At 39.8% G+C, this 21938-nt stretch overlaps 1 protein-coding gene across 1 annotated transcript in view; it reads right to left on the bottom strand.

Annotated features, from left to right (window-relative positions):
• Positions 1-465: 465 nt before the first annotated feature.
• The window catches only part of grik5 (glutamate receptor, ionotropic, kainate 5), a 163959-nt gene continuing 142486 nt past the window's right edge, over positions 466-21938 (bottom strand). Inside the window, exons 19-23 of the mRNA XM_041793374.1 lie at positions 20460-20625; positions 19130-19355; positions 12263-12391; positions 9498-9664; positions 466-8322 (exon numbers count right to left, since the gene is read on the bottom strand). Coding sequence (XP_041649308.1) covers positions 7690-8322; positions 9498-9664; positions 12263-12391; positions 19130-19355; positions 20460-20625 — 1321 coding nt within the window. The 3' untranslated portion in view covers positions 466-7689. The remainder of the gene's footprint in view (positions 8323-9497; positions 9665-12262; positions 12392-19129; positions 19356-20459; positions 20626-21938) is intronic.

Raw genomic sequence — 21938 nt, 5'->3', positions numbered from 1 at the left:
ATGAGTATAGGAAGACTGGAAGGACCAAGGGCTGAAAGACTCTGACTTTCGTCCACATGTTCAGATACCAGAAACGCCACACTGCCTTGCTTAGTGAACCCATCGCCCCATTCTCGAGTGAAAGTTTGTGATTGAACTAAGGCTTGCAGTCATCAGATTGATGGATTACACTGCCAAGGTAGGTGAATTGCTCAACAACTTCCATGTTTCACCCTTCACAGACACAGTTTAGCTGGCAGCATCCAAGGCATCCCCAAATAACTGGATCTTTGTTTTGGCACAGGAGATGTGCATTACCAACACTTCAGCCTCCTCACTCAGCAAGTTAAGAGCCCCCACAAGGACATCTACAGTCTCCGAAGGAATCACAGTGTCATCAGCAAAATCCAGATCAGTGGACCAATGACATTCCACAGTTTGCTGCCCTTGTTACCCATCCCATTATTCAGTTCATACAGGTACTGAAGAGCGTAGGGGCTAAGATGCACCCCGCGTCACTCCAGAATCAACTGGGAGGAAGTCAGAAGTGGAGCCGCTACACTTCACAACACTCTTTGTACCAGAATAAAGGGCAGACATCAGCTGGATGAGCAAACATGGGATCCACAGAGCTAGAATCCTTGCAAGCATGGTGCAAGCAACCCTCTTTTGAATAACCAAAAGCGTTCAGTGAGGACCCAAAGTGCCAGCATGTGACGGCTCTTTGTTAGCTGTAGCATGGTAACTTTGAGTTCTGCTTCCATCCCTGACATGGTGAAAGTTTTTTTTACTAAATCATAAAACTCAGATACAAAAGGAAAAACTCAGTAAAAACCAGAGTCACTGTGGGATGTTTGAATGTTTTTTATTCCAAAAGAAGTCTGCGTGTCTATAGGTTTGAACAACAGGGCAGTCTCTCTGAAGAACATTGTCTCTCACCTTCATCCCAGCATTCCCCACATCCACCCATCACCCACCGATTCACTATAGAACCTCCTGCTCTTCATTAGGAATAATAACAACAATTTAATCATAATATTCATCATCAGTTTTAATAATCCATTTAGCACTAGTATAGAAATATGAAAAAATACCAAAGAAAAGAACAGAAAAGTAAACAAAAAAGGGTTTGCTTTGTGGGGTGAGCGTTCAGACACCCCATCTGTTTTGTGACCCTCCCTTATCTTTCATATTCAGACATGTGATATTTTGGCTTTACTTTGCCTCTCCTTGATAATGCTCTGCAGCTAATAAATGCTTTCAGTTGATTTAAAGCTGTTGATAGACACCTGTTGACTCTGTGATACTGTTACGTATAAAGTTAGTGATTTTTTACACACCAGACTCTGAAGACAGACGACAAAAACAACCAGTGGGTGTACAACCTTTAAAGAAGAAAGGAATCAGATTACTTTGTTGTTTGTCTCTTTTTATGAGCATGTAAGCTATGACTGCTTGTGGGAAGGGGTTGACACCTGTTTTGTCAGTGTTATAAACAAAAAAAGAGGAAAAAAAAGACATAATAAATCCATGCCTTCTCTGCTTGCAGGAACCATTCAAAGACAGAGCAGAAAGTGTCCCATCAAAGTTATCAGCCGTTATCTGGAGTGAAATGGGTCAACAAATACATCATAAATGTACATTTTCATACAGCAGAGCAATTTCAAGCTGATTCAGTCATAAGTTTTGAGTCACATGGCTGGTTTTGTAGTGAGACCGTGCTCCGTTTGTTGTGCAATGTGATACGATGGCCTACCACAACCGATCACCTGCTTCTGACTGGTCATATGAGTTTCTGGCATGTTTGATGTTTTGGTCATATGACTGAGCATGGTCACACAATAAGCACTGACTTTCAGAGTCAGCTTGAAATCGCACCGCAAACACCTGGCTTCAGAAGGCATGCATCCATACATGTTATATTTCTACTCTCTTTCCCATGATATTCTGTATAACTTTTGTTGTTTTCTTGAGATCACGACTTATTTATCTTATTTTTACAGGACAGCAATGCTGATTTTCCATGATAAAGACTTAATTTTTTTCCTGACTCTGGAGAAAATAAGTCAGTATGATGGGTAAACCAGAATTGTTATACTGAAATATCAAGATAAATGAGCTGAGGTTTAAAAAAACAACTAAAATATACTTGTTATGAGGGGAAAATGGAGTAAAATAAAAATCTATGGATGTATCAAGACTTCTACTGGTTTCCATGCTACCTCTCCAACTTTGAATAACTATTTAATGTTGGGAAGCAAATGACGAATCATGTCGGTGTTACTATGTCATTTAGCAGACGCTTTGTCCAAAACAACATACATTTGAACGAGACAGGTGTTCATGGCATTAAGGACTATGCCCAAGGGCCCACACTGGATACTGATAATGCCTAGACCAGGAGCTGAATCCCCAATCTCCTGTACCAAAGTCAGTGATGTAAAACACTGAGCTTTGTTCGTCACTCTGAATTTCCTCACTATGTTTCGTAGGATACAACTCGATGTCTTTAGGTTGTTAAAAACAGAAATAATGGTTAAAAAAACAGGTCAGGGTTGACATTCAAAAACAGCACCAAAAAGTGGAAAAGGGAAAGAACACATCTTTAAGTGTAGGACGTTGGAAAAGTTGACTTTCAAGATTTGAGAATCAAGAGCTATAGGCATTACATTCACTGAGAAACAGACTTACAAAAAGCAAACACTGACACTGAACAGGACTATGGAAAGTCAGTAACACCGCCATTAAAATGTAACATTTAAGCTTCAAATCTGGAACATCAGCTTTCTCCTCAAACAAACTGAGCTAAAGTTGAAGTACACTTACAGCTAGGGTGTGTATATATAATCGCCACTTGTTCAGTGAGTAGTGAGTCACTCTACTGTGCATTTTTTGGGAAGTGATTAGGTAACTGATTGAATGAATGCTGAGGCACTGATGAGTCAGTGACCTGCAGTGCAGGAAATGCTAATACAGCAGCTGATAATGATGTCAACTCAAAAATACATACAGTTGAGAGATGATGGGCTAGTTTAAAAAAGAATGAGGAGATATCACACAGTTCAGATTGTTTGATAGTAACATTTTCTGACAAGGGGAGAAGTCTTGTATGACAGATTATAGCTGCATCATATTGAGGCAATACTGGGGAGGTTTTGTAGTTGAAATCATGCTGCAGTAACCCAATGTGACACCCGTTATGAGTCATGAATTTGTGTAAATAAGTCTGTTGTTTGGGCCTGAAACTGATCTGATCTGTTTACTAAAATTCTGAACAAGCACTTTATTCTATTTGGATAATTGATCTGCCTACATATGAGCAATTATGGCAGGGCAAAGGATTACAAATAAAGACTTAGAGTAGGGCTGGTGATGTTTTTCTGGTTACCAAATTCACAAGATGGCCAGAATCAAAGCGTTGCTTTGTCTCAGTACTTCTCCATATTTTCATTAGCCTTAAGCCCCAAAAATGTCTTTTGTTTCTGCTTTTAACTTGTTCAAAACAGGTGGACACTGTGGTTTATTAAGAAAATAATACCTTAAAAGTGCAATAATTTGATTTATTTTAGCAAACCATTTATGTAGTGAGTAATCTGTATTTACAGATTTTACATAGAAATGTAGAATCTGTTGTCTGAGGTTTGGAGTGTCAGCATCAGAGGAGCTCTGGTTTCTGTTTGTAATCAGAGCTGTACTGACCAATCACGCATCAGTGGGCGTTGGTGTATGCAGGCAAAAAAAAGTCTGTGTGGACAGTAAAAAGCATGTAGAAGATAATCTTCAGTGATGACACAACAGCTCCTATCAGCAATCTAACAATGATTTATTGATTTTTATTACCTACCCATTATAGCACAAACATTTTAACTGGATCCACTAATCTGCTTCAGTGTTGCAAACTCCTTAGAGTTCTGGGTACATTTTGTTAAAAATGCCTATCCAGCAATGCCCAATTTATTTGAATGCTATGTTTGAATTATTTGGAGTACAAGCACAAACAAGGTGTCTTTAGAAAGGTAATACTCTAGCTGTAGCTAGTTCAGGTTCAAAGTTGATAACAACAGACGAGAAAATGAGGAGTTTTCACCTGTTTTTATGAGGGGAAAAAGTGTCAAAGGAAAAGAGTTTAAAACCACTGTAGCTTCATTAGGCTTTGGATGCTTATTGGTCACAAGCCTATCTTTATTTTAGCCTTTTTGCCACATTTTTTCAAGATGGGAAAAAGTAGAATACCAGCAGCCTGATTATTTTTATGTTTCTTGTAACAGGACAGCAGCCTGTTGCACCAGCAATTCATAAGTTCTGTCTTAAGTTATGGTTTAAAGTCCACACTAAACTAGTTATGTTTTATCATAAGTTGTGTCACTGTTTGGTTGCACCACAAAGACGTATCGATTTTAACTAGTAGAGCTTTATGTCCAAACTTAACAAAATACTGTTGCAGATATGACTTCATGTAACCAATCAATGAAAAGGATTTTTCAACCTAGTGTTTGTCACAATGCTGCCTCTCGTGTTGAATTGTCTCTAAACAGGCTAACGGCTAAGGATAACTTATGCTAACTGAAATTAGCCATCAAACAGTGCCAAGCATAAATAAAAAATATGACAAAGAAATTTCTCTAGGTGATTACTAAAGCCTACAGCCTAAACTTGGAGCCAGTATAAAATACAGAATGTAGTTGTACTAGCCGATCGCAATGGCTGCCTCCAGTGCAGTAATTAGCTTGGATGTAGCTACAATGTAGCAGCAGTTTTATCAGAACTGGACCACATTTCTGTATGATATAAAGAGTAAAAACAACACTTAAAGCTTTGCATGTTAGAAAAGATGTTTTTTGCTCTTCTGCCGACCTGCTTCAGCATGAGTTTGAGAGAGTTACAGGGTGGTGGCTAGGGGTGGGAGAAAAAATCGATACAGCATAGTATCACAATATTTTGTCTGCCGATTATTGTATCATCTCCTCCACCAAGTATCTTTTTTTAAAACTAAATTCTAATGGAAAAATAACATCAATTTTTTTGTCCAATGAGGTCGGCAGAGGTGAAGGTCATACAGAAGGAGAAGGTTAGTACAACAAACATGACAGCACAAGGGGAAGGACATTAGGAGTGTAAACAGGGCATGAATGAGATAGACATGACACATGAGGTTTGCAATAAGTGCTCATGAAAATAAAATACTGCAGAAAGACCACAAACATGAGGGTAGGACTAATGCCAAATCAGCTCAACAGTTGACAAAATGGTATAGATGGCAATGTAACGCAATATATTGTAATACTCACTGTATTGCAAAATGTTAAAAATCGCAGTAATATTGAATCGTGACCCAAGTATCATAATAATATTGTATCGTGGGGCCACTCGTGATTCCCTACCCTAGTGGTGGCTAGTTGTCCTGTGAGTGGTTGTAAGCTAGTGGGGATGATTAGCTTGGACGTAGCCACAGCAGCGGTTTTCTCTGAAACATTTCCTTATTAAAAGAAGAGAAAAGAGCCACTCTGAAAGCTCTTCATGACAGAAAAGATGTTTTTCACTCTTCTCCTGGCCTGCTTCGGTACAGGATTGCTGGTGTATTCAATGGCTGCTTCTGCGGTAGCTTTTAGCACGGAGGTAGCTGTAGGAAATCGGCAGTTTAATCAGAACTTGACCACATTTTCCTTGAAACAAGTACAAAGACACAAACCAAAAATTTGTCTCGGCAGAGAAGATGTTTTTGCATGTCTCCCAACCAGCCTTGGCACAAATTTAATCATCGAAGAGCTCCATCATTCACAGCTATGGCAGCGGTAGGCTGTCACCTTGCAAGAATATTTTTGAGAAGTCCTGCCTTTCCAAAATGCTTTCTGTGGGAGCTTTCCCAGATCAATGTGAAACAGTCGATTTGGCGTGTCAGGTTGACACCTAATAGGAGGTAGGTGTAATATCTAAGTTATAACTTAGGCCTAACGTTGAAACAATCTAAGCCAGTGCAACACCTTATATCTTAGTAGAATGTAAAGTAGCTAAGAACTTACGTTTAAACTAGGCTCTGTTTGAACTTACACACAGCTGGTGTAACCAAGAGCAGAACTCTAAAGCAAGTTTGGGAAACTTGTTTTGAAAGTAAAGTCTATTTTGGATGAAGAGAACTCTTTTTGGTATGCTTGAATTATCCCCCAAAGTGTACACAGTTTAAAGTTGAAGGGCTAAGACTTGCACATCCACCAGTGTATTCTCTTTAAGCATCACTGCTAATATACTAGTGTTTAGATGGCTCGGTTGCGGTTTTACACAACATTAGGGCTGTAACTTATAAATTAAAAGAGAGCAGATTTCTTCCCAGTCAGAGTGAGAAACGCGCATTTCTTCTAAATCTATTTATCAGCATGTTTCCCTGTGTTCAGCCCCCCCTCCTGAATGAGTCCCCAGCCACCGAGGGGAGTAATTAGGCGATCAAAAGCTTGAGACAGTATTGACAAGGCTGTGTTGAGTCTATCACTCTGGCAGGAGTCTGTGCTGTGGACGGCCAAGTCTGTGTGTTAAATGGAGAGACGAGAAGAAGCTGTAGCTACAGCCTTGCTGGCGCATTAACAAGCCCCTTAAAAGATGCCCAGAATTAACAGATCAGGACAGATCTAATAATGGAAGTAGTTCAGTTAGGGATTTCTCATTCAGATTCGCTAGTGTCCTTTTCACTCTTTGCCTCTTTCTATCTCCTCCCTTTCTGTTTCTCTCTATCTTGCCTTGCCTCTGCCTCGCCCGCTCTCTATCTCTTCCAGGCTGTGTGAACGGAGGTGAAAAAGAAGTAAAAGCTTGGCAAGCGTTACCAGGATAACGAGGGACATTAATTTCACATTTCAAAGCCTCTTGCTCTCTCACTCTGTCTCTGTCTCCCTCTTTCCTCTTTTTGTTGCTGTCTGATTATCTTACATTTGTAGTCGGGTGCTGTTGCTGGGTACATGTTCCTCCTCACAGAAACAGACAGACCTACAGGAAGCACATATTTCAACATACAACATATACAGTGTAAAGAAAGGCAGACGGACTGTTCTCTCTGCTAGCGTTTGCATTGTTTTGCCTTCAGCCTCTATCTTTGAAACCGCTTAAAAACAAGGGAGGGGCACAAAACATCATGTTCCTTATTATGTTATAATCCACCATATTGTCACACATAGTCTGTATTTTAACTCCCACTTTGAACAATGGTAACAAAACAAGAAAAAGACAAAAAGAAAAAAACAACAGGAAATAATTCTCTGGAAGTCTTTTAGTTGCTTAGTTTTAAATCACATACGGATACAGTATGTCCTCCAACAAGGCTTCATTTTACTAGAGGGGGTACGTATCATTCAGCACCCTCAATCTAAAGGTGAAGAGAGAGGGGAGTGAGGAGAGGAAAAGGAGGGAAGCTGAATCCATCGTCAGGTCATGTGCGTTCCACTCAGATTTGTCCAGACTGAACTGTTCCTCCGAGTCGATCTTAAAAGATTTGCTGACGACCGTCTCACAGCCAGTTTGAGGCCACTTGTGTTTCTGTTGGCCTCAGGCTCATCTGGAGAAGGTTAACAGTTTTTCCTGTTTATTCTTTTAAAAGGTCATCTCATTTTTTATTCACTCACAGAGTTTACCTTTTATTCCCTCCATCTCTCTCAGAGTTTCTCTCAGCAGCACAAATGTTCCTCCATCACCTCATCTGTGGCTCCTCCTCACGCCGCCCACTGCGTCTCAGTCCTGGTCTACCAGCAGGTCTGTAGTGTTGTTCTGTGGGGGCGGGATAGGTCGGGGCGTGTGAGGTGGAGGGCTGTGATGTAGCCGTCTCGGACTAGGGCCCCCTCCGCCTTCACTGTCTGTGTTGGATGAGGATTGGGGCGGGGGTGGGGGTAGCCTGGGCAGGGGTGCTGATGAGGGTGGTATTCTGGTTGTGGTTGACCCTAAACTGGTGCCTGATCTCAGGCTCTGGATCCTCCGGCACTCCTGGCAGATCCGCACATGGGTGCAGCTGCGAGCAGGCAGCATCACAGGGGTCGGGGCAGGTGGAGGAGGGGTGGTGTTGGCCCCTAGGGGATCATCCAAGATCCGCTGGGGCCCTGGTCCCAGGTCAGTGGGGCTTGTCCCTCCTGCCCCACCTCCTCCACCTCCAGCTCCACCTGTCAGTGGGCCGACTCCACTGTAGAGTTTCCCGTTGCTGAGGCGCATCTCCCGCACCAAGCGGAGCGGCCGAGGGGCTCCCAGAGCGATGCGTGTGGGGTGGCGCAGGGCTGCCGAGCTGCTGAGGGGCCGACGGCGGCGCATACGGGAGCTCTTCTTACAGGAGACGGCGTTTCGAAACTCTGTGATCATTTCCCGACAGACAGACACCTAGAAGGGTCAACGAAGGAGGGAGGACAGACGGAAGGGAAGGAAGGACGCCAAGGACACAAAGTAGGCAGGCAGCAGAACAAGACAGTGGTAAGGCAGTACATAAATAGGAGAGCGGAGGAGAAACAAGGAAATTGAAAGGAAAAGCAAAACAAAAAGAACAAGGCAGGAACAAGGCAGAGAGAACAGACACAGTAAGGCATGGTAAACAAAAGAGGTCACAAAAGAAGCGAGGGCACAGAGATCAACAGATGGAGGGATGGTTTGAAGAGAGAGAAGAGGAGGTGACGGGGCGGGACGTAGAGATGGATAGAAATGGGAGAATATCCAAGGAGCAGAGAGAGTTATTACAATCCAAACACACTGAACACCAAAATGTTGTTTAGTTCATGGGCACTTCATCATGGCACTATGCACTATGAACAAACAGGCAGGCCTTCAGACTCAGGTGCACATACAGAAAGGCACACTCACGCATACAGCAGCTGTGCACACACCCACAAATCTTTTTTCATCATCGCCACTACTATAATTTGCACACACGAAGGACAAAATGCATCAACATGTCAACTACAGACAAACGACATTCTCATTAAATCATAATAAAAATTCATGTGCTCACATAAACAGAAACAGTACTCATTATCGGAGAACAGACACTGATGGAGGAGTTTGTGTTTGAGAGAGATAGAGGGAGACAAACGGTGACATGGGTGAGAGGTAATCCAAGAATGGAAACGAAGAATACCAGCGTACATGTGAGGCATGTAAAAGAAGATACATCATGACATTTAATGCCAGGGAAAAAGATCACACTACTTCTTTATGCAAGCAAATATTGGCATTTCTCAATATTGCTTATCCGTACCATCAAGTTTAGCTCACAAACACTTGCTGTTAAACACAGAATAAGGGCACACTGACTCCGAAACAGGCAGGGCATGCAAAGTAAAATCTCTGTGTTGTTAACATATTGGACACTACAGCAGTTCAGTGCCGCATACTTGGACATTCCTCTCATCTCACATGCACATAACCTCAAATGTAACAGCACACACAAGACGGACAAACACAAAGAAATGGAGGCAAAAGCTGAAAAGTCTACCCACTTATTCGCTCTCACACTCACAAAACATCAGAATTTAAAGGGTTGGCGGGATGCCATGGGAACCTACTGGGGTGTGTCTGTGGGGTCGGCGAGGGCAGGTATGGGGGCATACCTCATCGGTCTCTGCCGAGCGGCGTGTCGACCACACAAACTCCATTATGGCCACAAACACGGCAATGATGAGGCCACAGATCAGCACCACAAAGATGCCCCCAATGTTTTCCATGCCCAGACCTGGAAGTAGAGAGGCCATAAGGACAAATGTGAGCATAAACGTGCAGAAAAAAACACTTCTCTCTGACTTATATTTAGAAAGTATAATGCATCTAAAACTGTCAAACAGTATATGTTTTTCATACCTTTTTACCATTTTATTGTAAAATGGATATACAGTTTTACTTGGCAGAGAAGGTTCTGCTCAAAAGATGCTCCCTGGGTTAGTCAAGCAGCAAGTTTTGACTTCCAAGGTAGCACATACAGTAGAAACACCCATATGGATAGACACATTCATAACAATGTGTACTGAAAACAATAAAATTATTTCAGAAGCAATTAATCCATAGTAGGTTGAATGTGACTATTAGGGTGCAACAAGCTCGAAGCTATAAAGGAGGTGGCTTGGGTGGGGGAGGTCATGCTTTGCCAGCAGCAGCAGAGTGGTGCATCACTATTATTGCAAGCAGGGATTGATTGGTGAGAAGAAGTATTTTTGGGGTAATTAAAAACTGAATAACCCAAACTTGAGTGTCTAAGTTTTATAGCAGGTACTAACTAAAAGAAAAATTCTTATTCCCATAAAATTCCAATAGAACCTGAAGGGAAATTGAAAATCTAGGATAGCTTTTGTGTAGCTCAACTTAGGATAAAAGTTAATTTCAGAAGTTATAGTTGTCCTTTGTTTTTTGTTTTTTTGGGTTTTTTTTTTATTCTTTGCTTGGACTTATAGTAGAAGACAGATACTATCTTATGTGTGATACACAAATATAAAGCTGTTTGTTTAGCTTAGTCATACGAAGCTGAAAGATTTGTTGGATTCCAAGTCTGTCATAAGGCGGATCCATCTTCAATCTGAAACATTTGTGCCTGGTCAGGGAATTACCAGGCCAATCAGTGTCATTTGACCAGAACTAGGTGGTAACTACTGGCAACTGCAAGACTGTTAACAAAGGTGGCCAATAAAAAGATAAGCATGGATGCAGGATAGCAGCTGTCTGATCAGAACTGGACATTTCTTTATTAAAAGAAGACCAAAGAACTACACTGAAAGCTCTTCTTGGTGGAGAATATGTTTTTGCTCTTCCCCTGACAGGCCTTGGCAAGATTTTGATTTACTGTTTGGCTGCACTGATTGATAGAGAACAACAATGAAGGCTGCCTGTTGGGCTTGTGATATGTAGTTTACTTCCTGGGGTGGCACTGGCCCATTACATCGTAACTGAGCTCCATGTTAACATGACACAGCCAACTCCTCTTTCCACCAGTTTAATAATTTTTCATTTGGTTATTCTTATTTTTTCAAAGGTTTGTGTGTCAAATAGATGCTATATTTTATTCAAGGCAAAAGCCTCCTTAAGTGGTAGAATGAATAGTTTGGAGTATTAAGTTCTTTTGCCATTGTATACTTTCTTTGAAAAACTTGATAAATTTATGGACAAAAGAAAACTAATTAATTAATCCTTTTAGAACTCAGACTTGCTCTGTTATGATTTAACCACTCACTTATTTTCTTTTTCATTTTTCATGCTTAGCTAAGTAAGCTACCCGCTGACAGTGGCATCTCACTTGTAAAACACAGGAGTGGTACAAATCCTCTACTGTAACTCACTAAAAAGGTGGAAAAGTTGCATTTATCATGATGTCTTTAAAAGAATTAAAAAAAAACATCCAGAGTGTCTGATCTAGTAGGAAGTAGGCTTTTAATAATACCAAAAATCAAAACTTGGATGACACTTAAAATGTCCAACAGTATCTATCAATACCTGAGAACCAAGTATTTGATAATGTATGTATGTTGTATGTTTAAGCACCTGTCTTGCTCACAGCAATATTAAGAATCTCTTCTCATTAAAAGCTTTGATACTTTGTGCCATCAACTGTCAAAACAATAAAGACAAAACTACTTCAGAGCACAAAGAACTGAAAGTTTTGAAGGCATCAAAAAGCCAACATACAATTCAGCAACACACTGAGAGTTAAAGGCACATTGGTCTTAGTGTTTAACTCATACTCGGAGCAAAAATCTGGATTTCTCAGACTCCTCAGCTTCAATTTTGACTGTTCTTTTTATAACCCGCCTCTTGCAAATATCTCAGCTTAATGTAAGTGCAATTATAACTCGCTGGAGTGCTCTCTGGAATGGATTAAAAAATTTAAATAGCCCATGATAGAGTGGTAGAGTAAATGCCAGAATTAAAGAGCCTTAAAACACTTGAGATACACGGTGCTGATAAAGCTCAATGACGCTGAAAAGAAAGGTGTGATGCCTCTTTTTTCTCCCTGAGTTACTAAAACTGGTGAAAACCTAAGAGGTTTTCATTTGACAGCCGCTGCATAAATGCTGTGGCAGTTTCATTGTCTTTGTAATTTATTCAGGCACACATGCACGTTTCTCACACACGTGAATGGCCACACTCTCTCTAATAAAATTCCCATTAAACACCACCTGAGACAAACAGGAGACATTTGGGAGAGTAGATTGTGCTAAGCACCCTTCACAAGGACATTAGGTTAGGCATTAGCCATTAGCTGGACTGTAGCAGGGAGTGAGGAGACTATTACTGAGGACATTAGAGAGAAGACAGGAGAGGAGGTAGACAGCTGCGGTCTACTGACCCTTGGCACGGTGGTCCTCCTCTTTGGGACACTGGCCTCCCTCCCACCACCTCCTTTTCAGGATCTCCAGCCTGTTATTCTCCTGCAGCTGGAGGATGGCCAGCGTGATCTCATCTCTGAACGGAGACCCTGGCAAAAGACAGAAAGAAGAATCAGAGCATGAGGTGGGGAATGAATGAGGTAAAGGAGAAGAGGCCAAACAAGAAAGGGATTATTTCAAAAGAGTAAAAAATGTGAAATGAGGAACACATAAAAGAAAAGAAGAAGGAATCAAGAGGAAAGAATTGCTGTTTCAGCCCCGAGATAGCTACGAGTGATCTTACTGTGAGAATAGAGAGAGGATTAGAGAGAGATAAAGAGTGAGATTACATCCAGACAGAGCCCGTGGTACAGCTGCTGGTCAGACAGCATACAAAGCATGCTGAGCACTAGAAACAGTAAAAAAACAATCCCAGTATTAAAGGGTTATTCCTCAGAAATTGCCATTATATATTCTTTCAGTGGCCTTTGTGTTATTTTGAAAAAGAAAATGGACTATTTTAAAGTCCTTACTGTTTAAATATGTTACGTTCTTTTATTTATTTAAATTGTTTCTCTGCCTTACATGTTTGAGTTTTTATTTCAAACCAAACCCCAAATAACTGACAACTAGCTGTAAACACAACCAAATAGTATTCATAACACGCATTAAGTGTATATCTGTATTCTCGTCACTGGGATGCCCCAACAGAGGATTTTCATAAATAAATCTGATTGGTTGAATTTTGGTGTCATCAAAGGGCTTTTTTAATTGGTCCATATTCTTAATTGCAACCCTGGAGATAATGCTCCATGTCCTCTAGACTTAGAACAATTTATAAAAGTACTTTATCCCTCCTTCTTCTCACTGCATTCTGGTAACCTTACAGCTGTATAATATAGAGGATTTAAAGCCTTCGAGATCTCCCTGAGTCAAAAAGATACCCATTTTCTAGGTAGTAGGCCAAGCCACTTGTCAAGTGGAATAACAAAAGCATTTGCCCCAGTGTAGATTTTTCTCCTGACATAGTACGCTAATGTGAAACTGAAAAGACTTAAAGGCCAGCTAAGATTCCACCACTCCAGTGGCCCAGAAAAAAATGTCCTCCTCAAAATTATTCATGCGCACACTAAGAAGATTGATGAAAAGTCTGTGAGTTATTGTCAGAACTGTATTACAAGTAACAAGGAGTTGATATTTAAACAAAGATCAGCTATGAGTCACGATTTATTAGTAGTAAACAGCCAAATCCATATAAAAATAGACATGTAACACCCCCACATAGCTGGAATGGAACGATCCTTAATATGAGCACACATTCGACTGAAAGATTGGCTCTTAACAAGGCTAAGACTTAATGTTTTAATCTCATACCTTGTTATATCACACTTGATAACGTGCTTGCACAACAATAACATATATAATGGTAACCAATTATCAGAAGTAATTTAGGTCCATTATTCTTCGACAATTGCTCAAAGCAACCGTGTCAGTAACAAAGTGTGTGACTTAAAGCCAACAAATAGGTAATTTCCGGTGAGCAGTCCTGTTCAGTTAGGGAAAGGGTGTCAAACTCAAGACCCAGGGGCCAAATCTGGCTCCTGGCACATTTATACCCAGCCCGCAAGATCACATCATATTTAAATCGTAACTGGCTGATTTCCTCCAGTATAAAAATGTAAACTTAACCTCAATTATTTAAAATATCCCTGTTTAGTCATGAAAACTTGAAGTATACAATTCTTAGATAAAAAGTCAGAAATGCGGGAAAATAAATCATTTTGTGTTTCCGTTTAATATTTTCAATTTTGCGTCTCACAATTATGACTTACATTTATGATTTTTACTTATCTCATATTTTAACCTTTTAGTTTACTATCTTAACTTTTAAGGCATATTTTGATCTTTTAAACTCATTAATCAAAATTTTATCTCATGTTTTGATCTTTTCAACTCCTAACCTTGATTTTAAATCCCACATTTGACCTTTTAGACTCACAATTTGAAATTTAATTCAAACTTGTGGTTTTGACTTTCTATCTCATATATTTGCCATTTAAAAACATTAATTTAACTTCTACTTTATGTTTTGACCTTTTCAACTAAGAAAATGTGTCTTTTTATCTCAGGTTTGAGCCTTTAAACTTATCATTTTTACTTTTTTTTAATCTCAAAGTGATGAATCGTCAGTGTTTAGTTTTTTCTTCCCATATTCCATATTTCATTGCTGCTGAAAATTAGGTTGACAGTTTATGGAGAATTAGTCCTGAGCAAAGTGGATCCTCGGTCCATGAGCCCCATCACTTGACTGTGGCTGGCCTGTGTTTGGATGCCAGCTATGCTAAATGTTATTAATGAGTTAGGGTCTCAAATATTTGACCTGTACTTTTTTGACACTTTCCATATGGGTGCCAAGTTTACCTATTCATCCCAAAAGGGTGAAGGTACACACACAAGAGAGTTGATGACTGATGGCACTTTAGGGCCGAACTCGATTGCTGAGCCAGGTTGAGTGACAAAACACGGCTGTCTGCTCTAAGAGGAGCAGGAGAAAAACAGACTAATAGCCGCTTAAAGCAGGGATATTTTGGTTTAACAGAGATCCATACTGCATCCTGGACTCTGGATATTGATGTGTAGCCAAAAATTGGATCTCACAGCATTTACATGGACCTGATTTGAGGTACACATCAGCCTGGTTCACCAGTGATGGATGTTAAACTGGATTAATGATGAAGTTTTGTTAATATGAAGCTTAAGATCAGACAATTCTCCTTATTTTAGTGATTCAGATACTTATTCTTATTACAGATAGCCTGTAAAATAATATGTGGTTGTTAAATTTATATGCCAAACCGATTTTACCACCAGATAAACCTTTAGTTTATTTTCAATGTGATAAATCTTCACTGTGCTACTCTCAACTTTTATATCATGCTGTATAAACTGCGTCAGAAACGTTTGCTTCATGAAATGTTCATGAAGGTAACATCAGCATTTAACCAAATACAAACCACCATAATTCACAAAGGCCACTTTATTTAAACTGCAATAAATATTCATGAACTTAACAGTTTTTTTGTCTTTCCCCTGAAAACCAGCTGTGTTAATGAGAGATCCCAGGACTGCATTTACAGATATAAAACATAATCCATTGCCATTATAATAGATGCATTGTCACCTTAGATATTATTTTACCATATGGTATGCTTATGATAAGGGTTTGTCAGATAAACTTTCTATAATTTAACACAGTATTTTAATGGTTGCACAGCAGCTGAAATATATTTCAAAATTCATTATCCCTCAGTATCAGAGAGAGGCATTGTCAGGTCATAATCGGGTCTAATTAGTAGAATATATAGAGGAGAAAATGTGGTTCTGAACATCATTCCTTAGATCCCTTTCTTCCCATGTTTCTGTCTACTTTTTGTGTTTGCCCCCCATTCTGAAGTACACTCTCTGTTTTATTGTCTGATTCACCTTTGAATGGCTTAATCTCACATTGTGCCTCTCTCTTTAGCCATGCCCTCTTCGTCCTGGTTAGAGCAGATCACTGTGATGCTGTGACACCACCTCGATGTGCTGAGCGGGAGCTTCAGAGGAGCCGGACGTGTGTGGAAAAGCAATTAACTGGATGTTCATTACTTCCAGTTGAAATACTTACTAATCCCTGAGATAAAAAATAAATCAACCACGTACAAGACATTTCTCAGATCTAATCTCTCACCAATCAGTGCTACTACATGTGTCTGTTTAGCATAATTGATCTCATGAAGGTGTTTCTGCCTCACTGACAGCCAAGTGAGTTTGTCTTTGATGAGGTTTACAGGGAAGGTTCTTAAAGATCAGCGTTTTTACACGGCTTTAATTAAACATGTCATTGCTAAATTTTAATTACTGTAAATCTGTATAATGGCACTTAAAAAACCACGTGTGCCATGAGAGCTAATGTTGCATCTGCCTCTTTATCTGCAAGTGCATGTCATTGTTTTTTCATTACTGCCATGACTGAAACTCTATGACAGCAATGAGATGGTGTGTGGGATCTGTAGCATTGGTGCTAGCATCCTGGCTAACGGTTACTCCATTTTGGAGCTGAAAAGTGTGTAAAACTATTATTGGGTTGTGATGTTCAAATATCTATTGGTGCCACTTTTTAAACCCCAATTTTATCACCATTTCCAACCATTTTGCCACATTTATTTCCACATTCCATTCATTTGACCACTTTTAGCCAAGTTTTGCTATTCTAAAACACCTTTTCAATCCTTTAGCCAACCTTTTTCCCCCTTATTGTTACTTGACAAATTCTTGCCACCTATAATCCATTTTGCCCCTTTTTAACTGCTTTTCACCATTTTCCTTCCCATTTTTGCCCCCTTTTTCCTCTCTTATCCCATACTAGCTACTTTATCCCTTGACTAATTCAACTTTTTTTTGCCCCCTTAACCCATTTCTGCCATTTTTTCCCCTTTAATTTGCAATAATTTTCAAAGTTATTTGAGTTCTTTAATTGATTCTATGGTGTCCCGTCATTTGTCACACCATGGCTTTGCTATGAAGCTTGACATTACTTTCTCAATGGTTCAGTTCAACGTGCCTACTCACATCGTTTAAATTACAAAAAACACGTCATCCTATTGAAATAAAAAGGGTCTTTATTTTGAAAATGCTACATTGTCCCACAGCATTATAAATACATTTTATTTTTGTTGCCCTGATATGAGTGGTTATTATTCAGGTTGAATATAAAATATGGTTATCACAGAATTAACTTTTAACTTTTTACACTCCCCAGACTTTGGTGTTGGTGTCAGTATGGTTGTGTCAAAGATTAAAATTAAGGATATTTTGTCTCCATTTTTATTTTATTTTAGATAGTTTTGTAAGCGCACTATACAGTTTTGGTTAGTTTTCATTTTTTTGGTAAAGCTTAGTTTTCATTTAGTTTCAGTTAACTATTTGAATTTTAGTTTTAGTTATTTAGTTAGTTTTAGTTCACTTTAACAACCTTGATGTCCATACACCCCAAGAACAGGGCCTAGGGCAAGAGGCTGCAGGTTTGGATTTTGCCCGTTGCTCCTTTCCTGAATGTCATTACCAATTCTTTCTCTCATTCTAGTTTCTGACTGCATCCACTTTACTTTCTGAACAAATGCATAAACGCCAGAAAGGGAATCTTATTTTGAAGTGAAATCAACTATTAACATGGGAATAGAAAAGAAAATTGAATTTTGTGTCATTTTTTGCAATTTTTTCTGCAATTGGATATCTTTTATGTGTCTTGGCAGCCAAACTGTTTGCTTAAACTGCATCTCTGTTGATTTTTCTAACCACTAAATGCTTTTTAAAGAATCCCTGCTATAAATAAGAAGAACTCTGAGAACCATGCATTATTTAACTTGTTGTTTGTGGCACACTTGCCTTATTTCACACGCTAAGGTAAAATACTGCTGCAGCCTTTTGTTGGCAGATCTGCAGTGGTTGCCAGCTGTTATTTTTCCTGTTGACCTCAGCCCCCTATTGATAAATTACAGGTGAAATCAAAGACATGTATGTGACCTTCTGTGACCTTTACACCCTTGACAAGGCTGATCAAAGCCTTTAGATCTGCAGGCATGTCAGCTGAGGCACAGAGACAAAAGTGATTAAGTGTTTGCTGTAGGGCCTGTAGGCTTTGAAATGTCCTGCCCGAAAATGACACTGACTAAATCAATATTGATGTTCTCAGGACCTATTCATAGGCTTCAAGGACTTGTGATTATTTCTCCTTTCCTTTTTGTTTTGATTCAGTACAGTAAAGATAATGTAACATGTTATCAGATTGGACTGCATGATAACTATTTTGAAATATCAAGTTTACTCCTAAATGAGTAAAACATCTTTATCTCATGTTTTACATTTATAGGATTTGACATGATTGAAATTATAAAAGACATCACTTTGTAGAAATCTGTTTCCACTTTGAGGCTTATGGTATTTTTGTCAGAAAAGCCAAATTATATTGACTATGATTGATTTATAAAATCATAAGAAGGGTGAAACATCCAAGAGGATGAATACTTTTTATAGGCACTGTAGTCTAGCTGTGCCCCGCTTCTTTAAACGTCCCCACATCTGTCACAGTGATGGATCTCGTTCCTCCTTGTAGAGTGACTCGGTAGTCACCTAATCTGACATAATGATCACTGTAACAGTCAAAAAGCATGTTAATGTCTGACCCTAGCTTAAGTGTGACCTGCTGTCTAATATGCACTTTGAGTAGTCAAACGACTAACAAATGTGCTATACAAGCTTAAGTTAGTTTACATAATTTCCCAAGGGCTCGTTCCCTTGTGTTAGTACCTTATAGTTTTCACTTTTCTAGCAATATTATTTTAAGCTTGATAGGACAGAAACATGGGGAGAGAGAGTAATACATATTGTCAATATGCACCAAATACAGTCCTGAACAGGAGTAAGGCCTATTACAAGGAGTCTCACATGGGCTGTTAAAGTGGACCCTTTTGAGACACGTGTATATTGGTCTCAGAGGTCCCCAAAACATGCCTACATGCCTTTGCATAATATGCCAACTTTGAAGCAGATATAATTAGTTGAGATTGAAAAAGGTAAATAGACGCCATTTATTCATGAGTGTGAGCACAAAAACTTCAAACCAGCCCTGCATAAGTCAGTGCCCTATTTGGCTACTCCTGTCAAAAAAATGTGTACAAGGCCCTGCTTTATTCTGCGTTCAGAGCTACAGTTACTCAAAGTTCTGGATATTCAGAAACAAGAGAGAGTCCACATGCTTTAACTTGCCTATCAAAATCAAGATAGCAGAGTAACAAGTAAGTAATTACCCAGAGGCATGCCGATGCCATAGCCCTTTGTGTCTAGCAGACCTCCGATCTGTGTGAGATTACAGTTGAGGCCGCGGTGGTACTCGTTCATGGTGCTTTCCATCAGGAAGGCATACTTGGAGTTGATCACGCGGGCGATGCCCTCCTCTGTGCTTTTCACAAATACGCTAGGCTGCTTGGAGTACATGTAGTTCCACATCCGCTGATAGGTCTGGTATCTGGAGTTCTGCAGAGAAAAGGGAATAAAACAATGAGATTTAAACTCTAACTAAAGAATATTTTTTTATATATATATTCCGAGTCCTATCATCTGTCTTTGAAGCAGAAATCAAATGGAGGTCGATAAAAGTGAAGATAGAAAAAACAGAGAGACAGAGATGTGTCTTCAATAAACAGTGGAGAGAGGGCAGAAAGACTGGAGAATCCAGTGTGAAATATGACAGGCAGAGTAAAACATCAATTGCAAATAAAGGGAAAAGCGACGTGTTAAAGCAGCAGATAACTCGCTTGTGGCGAAGCTGATGCATCATCTTTCATACACTTGGAGGTAAATCAGCACACATGAGGTGGTACATCACTTAAGAAAAATATGGCAAGCTTATAAACAGGATTAAGTGTTTAAAGAGTACAATTTAATGTTGTATCCCTGAGTGTAGTGCACAAAAAGACAGGGAAAGAGCAGAGGAGGGCGGCTTCAGTGTGTAATGATTAGGTGTTTGTGTTACATGTGTGCTCTATGTGTGGATTAGGCAGTGAGTGGGGTGATTCACTGCAGCAATGAAACAGGTTCATGTAATCAAACATAAACCAATCTTTCATATACTCTGAGTATGGTCACCAGAGTCATAAACACAAACATTCACACTCACTATTTGGAAATTAGCCATTTCCCATGCATGCACACAAATAAACAAATGCTCATTTTTTTATACACTCACCTACACATGCTCCCACGTGGCAAACACACCTACACAAACACACACCCTCACTTACACACCCAGGCTCTATGACAAACACAGATGCCGACACAGATGCCAGAAGCGCTCTCATAAGCAAACACAGGCAGTCAGCCACTTAGCACAAACAGCCATAAAGAAAACAGAGAAACTCAGAGATATAGTAACATATGAGGACAGGCATTCACTCCAGGCATGGCCATGTAAAACTGAACTAAATCAAATAGGCACGCACAAATGCAAAAACTACACAAAAAAGGCCTTTCAGGAAACTGCCTCACTCCAAACTATGTCCAAGTGCCTCTAAAAACAACAAATACAGAAACAAAAACACCTATTTAAATTCTGAAAAAAAATTAACGAATGGGTCGTACCATGAAGAAAGTCATGGTGCTCCCTCCGTGTATAGTGCCGTACTCGATGTTGGTCTGGTCGGCCAAGTCGTCCGGGGACTCGATGGGAACCTCCATCCTCTGCACTGTCAGGAAGGCTGCTAGGTTGGCCGTGTAGGAGGAGATGATGATCAGGGTGAAAGCCCACCTAAGAGACGGAGACAAAGGGAATATAAGAGGGGAATAGATTAATATAGGAGTAGGAAAAATGTGTAAATCTTTTGTTATACTAAACAGCATACCTTGGTTGTAAACCGTACACCAAAAATGTGTTTTAGGAGACATTTCACAGATTAAAAAATGTATGGTCTATCTAACCCAGCAAAGGGAATTAAATGCATATTTATACAGAAAAGCCTATTGTTAGCTAAAGCTCATGAAAAAATGAGATTGTGGGTACAAGTGGCTGGAATGAGTTTCCCTGAAGGGTGGCTGGGCTCAGCCTTAGCCATAGGGTAAGAAGGTCAGACAACCAAAGAGAACTAGGAGTAGAACCGCTGCATCGAAAGGAGCTAGTGATTCAAGCATTTGATTAAGTTGTTTCCAAGATGTCTCCATTTGGAGGTATTTCGGGCACGTCCACCTAGAAGGAGACCTCGGGGCAAACCCAGAAATCCCTGGTGGGATTATGTGCTGTGTCTGGTCTGGGAAGGCCTCCAAATCCCTAAGGAGGTGATAGAAAACGCTGCTAGAAAAAGAGATGTCTGGGTCAACTTGCTACCACCGAGTCTGTCGCCACATAAGCAGGAGAAAATACATGGATGACATGGATGGATGGATGGATGGATGGAAGGATGGAATTGTCTCGTAGGGCTTTTGATGGTTCTTACTAGAAACATAGAGTCCAGTGGCCTATCATATACTGAAATGTTGAAAGGAGTTTATTCTGCACAAATTTCACCAAATCTCCAAACATCTTTCGTCTCGCACATTTATCATCATATTACTTAAAAACCTCGAGGTAAAATGAGAAATGGGAGCCAGGTTTTCTGCACAAACAGATAAGATTCAGCACCCAAAATACTTCAGGATTAGACTCTCTTTAAGACCTTTTCATGTTTTAAACTTTATTCAATAAGAACAACCTGCTTTCACTACACTTATAACAACGCCTATCCCTTATCTTACTCTACTCAGTGTAAATTGCTCTTCTCGTCCTCCTCTCCCCTTCATTATCTCCTTAGCTCTTAGTGATTTTTTTTTCTAAGCACGTCTCTTTCACAGTAACTCTGTTGCCACAGGAGTATCATCAGACTGCTGCAGAATTTCTGTGAACTTTGCATTTTTGTATTGTTTGCTTGGAGTGTTGGAGCCCCAGGACGAAGCTATACATCAGCTATTTGCTTAAATTTTAAAATGTAAATGTCATTATCTTAGGCAGCAGATGTGCTGAAGAGAAAAGGCAATGTAAAGGAAAAAAATGCAAGTTCTGCATGAAGAAATTGCAAGCCAGTTAATTTG

The sequence above is a fragment of the Cheilinus undulatus genome, linkage group 8 (genome assembly GCF_018320785.1).
Source record: "Cheilinus undulatus linkage group 8, ASM1832078v1, whole genome shotgun sequence".
NCBI classification, from domain to species: domain Eukaryota; kingdom Metazoa; phylum Chordata; class Actinopteri; order Labriformes; family Labridae; genus Cheilinus; species Cheilinus undulatus.
This window is presented reverse-complemented; position numbering and strand designations above follow the sequence as displayed.